This window comes from Suncus etruscus, chromosome 7, assembly GCF_024139225.1.
Source record: "Suncus etruscus isolate mSunEtr1 chromosome 7, mSunEtr1.pri.cur, whole genome shotgun sequence".
In the NCBI taxonomy this organism is placed as follows: domain Eukaryota; kingdom Metazoa; phylum Chordata; class Mammalia; order Eulipotyphla; family Soricidae; genus Suncus; species Suncus etruscus.
Window position 1 is genome coordinate 58,079,674 of NC_064854.1, and position 6,000 is coordinate 58,085,673.

General features: G+C 52.2%; 1 protein-coding gene across 1 annotated transcript in view; it reads right to left on the reverse strand.

The window, feature by feature from the left end:
- The window catches only part of ILDR2 (immunoglobulin like domain containing receptor 2), a 38,267-nt gene extending 33,559 nt beyond the window's left edge, over window positions 1–4,708 (reverse strand). The window contains 1 exon segment of the mRNA XM_049777589.1: window positions 4,614–4,708. Within this exon segment, the coding sequence (XP_049633546.1) occupies window positions 4,614–4,659 (46 nt within the window). The 5' untranslated portion in view covers window positions 4,660–4,708.
- Window positions 4,709–6,000: the final 1,292 nt, after the last annotated feature.

Consider the following 6,000-nt stretch of genomic DNA (forward strand, 5'->3'; position numbering starts at 1 on the left):
GGGGTTACTCCTGGCTGTCTGCTCAGAAATAGCTCCTGGCAGGCACGGGGGACCACATGGGACACCGGGATTCGAACCAACCACCTTTGGTCCTGGATCGGCTGCTTGCAAGGCAAACGCCTCTGTGCTATCTCTCCGGGCCCAGGAAACACTTCTGGTGCTCAGGGGACCATATGGGATGCCAGGAATCAAACCCGGTCTCTGTGCTCAAGGTCTGTTTCTAGCAATGCTGGGGAACCATGGGGTATCAAGCCTCAGACTTGGCATGAGAATCACAGTTCAGTCCTTAAAAAAAAAAAAGAAAAGAAAAGAAAAAGAAAGGTTGTTTTAGGGATTAGAACCAGGAGGGCAGATGAGGGAGAATTTGTGTTTATTTTGCTCTCAGGACCACATCAAATTTACACCAAAATAAGTGCTCATCTACACAGGAACAAACCCCACACCTGGATAAAGAGAGCTTCCAAAGAGAAAAGTGAAGAGGCAGGCTGAAGACCTGGGAGATAATATAGGTTGTTAAGATACTTGCCCTGCATGTGGTGACCCCAATCAATTCCAGGCACTGCATGTGGTTTCCTGAGCACAGAGCCAGGTGTAAGTCCTGATACTTGCAGGTATAATATAAAAACAAACTAAAAAAATTAGAGAGGGCCAGAGCAAAGCACAGCAGAGAGGACACTTGCCTTGCATGCAGCCAACCCAAGTTTGATCCCTGGCATCCCATATGGCCCTCTGAATCTGTTATGAGTGATTCCTAAACTCAGAGTCAAGAAGCAACCCTTGAACACCACCAGGTGTGGCACCCCTCAAAAATCGTGTACTTTTTTTGGGCTGAACTACATTCAGCGAGGATCAGGGATTACTCCTGGGTCTGTGTCCAGGAAACACTTCTGGTGCTCAGGGGACCATATGAGATGCCAGGAATTGAACTATCTCCACTGTACTATTTCTCCGTCCCCACCCTGCCATGTAGCATTCTTGTAAATTTTTCCTCACAAGAGAGTTCCCAAATTTGAGACTTCTCCCTCTTTTCTGTCTGATGGCAGCTTAGGCCAGTTACCCATTGGCCAAAGAGGATTTTCTTCTGGCCTCAGCTATTTGCTGCCAACACCTCTGGTGCACATCAAGTGCTTATTCACAAAGCCCAAATTATGTGTGGCGGGCAGAGCCAGCCCTGTTTCATTCGAGACAACCATCATGTAAAAAAAAAAAAAATAAAGCCAGGAGCCCTCCTTACTTTGTGTCTGATTTGCCCATCTCAGGTCATCTTGCAAAGATCTGAGGTGAACTCAAGGGAACCAGCAAGCTGGGTTACATGTTGTTCCAAGAGAGGATCTAAGCAGGACTGAGAGAGGTCTGTGATGGGCACAGGCACTTTGGAAAGTGTCTTGGATCTTTCTAGGCACAAGACCTCTAGGCTGGAATGGGGGTGTTTGCAGAGCAGAGATATTCAGAAGTTCTCATCCACTTGTCTTTTCATACCCCTCCATTTCTTTCCTAAGCTTTTCACCTCCCTAACACATCCCTCTACAGACACACAAGTCAACTGTCCCATACAGTCATGACTCTGTGAGGGAGTGATTGGGTCACACCACTTAGGGCTAAGGAGCTATTCCTGGCTTTGGGTTTATTGAGTGACCCCTGGCAGTGCTCAGAAAACCATAGATATGGTGCTGGGGATCATGCCAGCTTCTGGTTACCTCTGCCAACAGCAGCCCCTTTGGAAACAAACATTATTGTTTATGGGAAACTTACTTTAAATAATTCCCACCTTAGACTGGGTTCCAATGCCAGGCACCCTACACATGCCCACCACCCTGGTTCATGAAGCTCTTAGTGGCTCTCATGTACCTTTGTCCTGAAAATGGGTCAACTCATTTAGTTAATGAGTTGATCAATGAGTTTAATCAATACACTACACTTTATTCCAAATCTCTGCATTCTCAGCGACCCATTCCAGGAAACCATGGGGACAGAACACATGTGCATGAAACAGGGGGACATAAATGAATAAATGAGGCCAAAAGGGACCCAAAACATACCAAGGAAGCAGTTAGCCATCTTCAGCAGAGATCCCTGAGTCTCCAGGGCAGCCCACTGGGCCTCATGCACAGAGGCACCCACAATTCTGCTGCTTCAAGGGAGGCTGCTGACAGCTTACAAGGTGGGGTGAAAACCCCCCCATCTTCTACCCCCAGGGTTCTCAGAGCACCTGTTGCTCAAACAACAGTTGGTAAGCATTTTGTATCATGCAAAAAACATCACCAACAACAATAACAACCCAAAAAGCTCCATCTATTACAGGAAGCTGCCGGAGATGGTGACAATAAGAAATCATGAGGTTAAAGATGCAGCAGGAAGAAAATACCGAATTTGAGCAAAGAAAGACAAGGAAGCTGCAGCCAATATACTCCGGAGTGAGGGGGGGGAAACGGAAGTGTTGATTAGAAATTGCTCAGCCTGACTGAAAGGAGAGAGGCGGGGGATGGGAAGAGAGGGAGAAGAAATGAGTGTGTGACTGTGTGTGTGTGTGTGTGTGTGTGTGTGTGGTGTGGTGTGTGCACGCGTGCGCGAATGTCTTTCCCAGCTGTGACTCATTTTTAATCGGTTCTTTCCTTTCTCCCTCCCTTTCTGCCGCCCCCTCAAGAGAGAATTCATTGATCGAGCTGGCCTGGAATGTCTTACCTTCTCTCCCAGGCGCTCAGAAGGACAGAAGCAGCCTCTCAACAGCATCATTGTGAGCCTGTCCCCTTGGATTAGTCTATGAGATCCCGATGACCAGGTGGGCAAGGTCTATCAGGGACCCCCACCAGTCCAAGTTAGCAAACCCAGCCAGCTGGCATCTGAAGGTGGGGGAGCCGGAAATGGACCTGTTTCTTGCTGGCAGGTGCAAACATCACCAAGCTGCACCTCCTCTCTCCCTCAGAGCAAAGCCAAAGTCAAGCTGGACCAGAAAAATGCAGAGATGGAGAGGTCTGGGCCAGGTTCCCCAAAGGACCAGACTTCAGGGGTCTATCCACCTGGCAGAGTGCAGCTCACCCCCCTGGGGTCTCTTCCGGCAAGAAATGTTCATACAGCGTGGGCAGCTGCTGGATAGTCCCCTACGCCACTCCTTGAAGATCCTTTTTCTGGGGCACACAGCCAAGATGGGGACCTGGGACAGACAGCCTACAGGACTTCAGAAAGGGTATATGTAGGGACATAGCGGCCTTGACCTGAGCAGAGGAAATTTCAAGTCATGGGGAGAGGAAGGCCATGGAGGCCAGAGGATGGGGAGGGATGCAGAATCCCCCTTCCCTCGTCCAGGTCCAGGATTTAGAACTGACGTACAGAGGAGAATATGGAAGGGCGGAACTCAGAGCAACCAAGACAGCGCCTGGCCCCCTCAGCTCAAGAGGGGTCGAAACACAACACTGGGGTCTTCTATGTGTAAATCCATACAACACAAATGCGAAATTTACACAAATTTACCTTACGCTCAGATGACCCCGGTGCAAGCCCTAGGCACCACGTATGGTTCCCTCAGCACTCTAGGAGTGATCCCTGAGCACCATTGGGTCTGCCCCCACCCCACCAAAAAAAATTCAGGGGCAAGCCATAACCTGACTCCAGAGGGCAGGGAAGTGGGATGTTACTTCCCTTGCCCAGTGAATCCCCCAGGTGATTTTAAACTTATTCCTTCCTTTTATGGTCTCCATCTTTCCAAATCTTTTGGTTGGTGCAGGCCAGAGGGATCAACTTCACTTTGGGGGTGCAATGTCTCTCTATACTCTCCTGCCCAGTCTCATCCTTCTTTCAACCCCTGGCTGGAGTTTGATCGGATCACCCTGACCTTCTAAACACTCTCACCTCAGTTGCTCTGCAGGGCGGCCTGGTCCCCCTCTACTCCCCCCACCCCCCCAATGCAAGAGGACAAAGTTTTTGCCCATCCTGGCCCGTGGGGAGAAAGTTCACTAGAGAAACCTGGAAACGCGGCTGGGAGAATGTTGTAGGGGGCTTCCAGGGGCATCAGGATGAACCTTGAAGTCTCTGCAAATGATTTCCATAGGGGAGGAAGAAAGACTCTCTCCTCCAAAAGTGGGGGGTCCAAACAGTCCCAGCGAAAGATCAATGGGGCGCTCCCCGCACCCCGCTGTTCTGAGTCCAGTCTGGCCCTATCAGTCTTTTTCCCCAGGGCGATCTCCGGAGGAATGGGGAGCCCCTAACTGCATGCACTCCTATTCTTGGGCTCCTCAGCGTTTCCCCCAGGTTTTCCCAGGCAGCAACTCAGGGCTGAAGAAGCAGCAAAGCAGGGAGCTTGAGCACCCCGGAAAGAATGGGTCCACCAGCTACATGTCAAGCGGTGTCACTTGTGTCATTGGGCTGGGGGGGGGGTTCCCCATCTCTCTCTCTCTCTCTCTCTCTCTCTCTCTCTCTCTCTCTCTCTCTCTCTCTCTCTCTCTCACACACACACACACACACACACGCACACGCACACGCACACGCACCCCATCCATGCAAAGCAGCCTTTGCAAACCCCTCTGGGGGGAATGCAGGTTGTGGGTTAGAGGGTCTCTCTCACCAGTGCCCGGCGTACAGGGAAAGTTCGTGCGGGAGCAGACGTGGGTTCCTCCTACCTGTTAGCCAGCACAGAGCCACGCACGCCCGCACCCGCCACTCCATCTCCGCCAACTTCCCGGGCAGCGCCGCGAACCAGACGCCAGGAGAGCCGAGCTGAACCCAGCTTAACCGCGCCGGGCTGCACTCCGCACGCCCCGGGCCCCGCGCGTCCTGGGCGCAGGCGGGGCCGGGCAGAGCGCGCCCGCAGCGGTGCCTGGGAGCCCCGCGCGCGTCGGCGTCGGCTGCGCCCTTCCCACGGCCGCCGCGCGGGGGAGCTCGCCCGCCCCGCAAAGTTTCGGGTCACGGGCGGGAAGTATACCCCGTGTGCGCGGGCTCCCGCCAGGGGCACAGAGCCAGACTGCAGGCCGGGGTAGTGGTGGGCACTCATGGGAGGGTCTGGGGGCGCTGTGCAGAGAGAGAGGGCAGAACCACCAAGTGGACACTTGGCATGATTTTGCTCCAAGGCTTGTCCCTAGCCAGAGCTCAAGAATTCAGGGGTCGGGCTTGCTGGACCGCACAGTCTCTGCTCCTGTTCCCCTTCTGCACCTGCTAGGGTCCTGGCGGTAGCTCAGAACTGGGGGCGGTAAAGCTCTTCTGAGACGCAATTTTCTCCTCTCTTGAGGATGAGCCCCTGTAAATAGAATGAATTACACCAGAATTCTCAGGCCAGCTGCCCCATGTCACAGACTGACTGCAGGGTGCATTCCTATGGGTTCTTTTTCTTTTCCTTTCCTTCTCCCCCACTTTTGTTTCGGGTTTGGGGCCACACTGGGTAGCATTCATGGGTTAATCCTATCTCTGCATCCTATCTCTGCACTCAGAAATCATTCCTGCATTCCTGGCAGGCTCAGGGCACCATATCGGATGCAGGGGATCTAACCCGGGTAGTTCATGTGCAAGGTAAATGCCCTAATCACTGTGCTATGGCTCTGGCCCCTCTTTTTTCTTCTTTTAATGAATCTGTTTGTTGTGAGTAGGAAAGTTGTCTGTGTTGAGAGACTGACAAGTGAGAAATGTAGCCTGTGTTTTTCAAACGTGCAGGAGGCCTGTGCTAAAACCCCACAGGCTATAAGGACAGGTTCCCTCCCCTGATGCAGTCTCATCTGGAAGGGGTCTCAGTAAGCCCTGTCATCCAGACTAATGCCATAATGCCAAGAAGAGAACAGGGGCATTTTCAAGAGAAAGCAAGGAGCCAGGGAGGGCTCCTTTTGGGGAGTAGCACCCTAATAAAGAAGATGCAAAATCTGAGGTGATAGGACAGTGGGGAAGGTGCTTGTTTTGCACGTGACCAACTTGGGTTTGATCCCTGACACCCCACAGGGTTCCCTGAGCAGCATCAGGAGTGATCCCTGAGTGAAGAGCCAGGAGTAAGTCCTGAGCATCGCTGGGTGGAATCCAAAAATC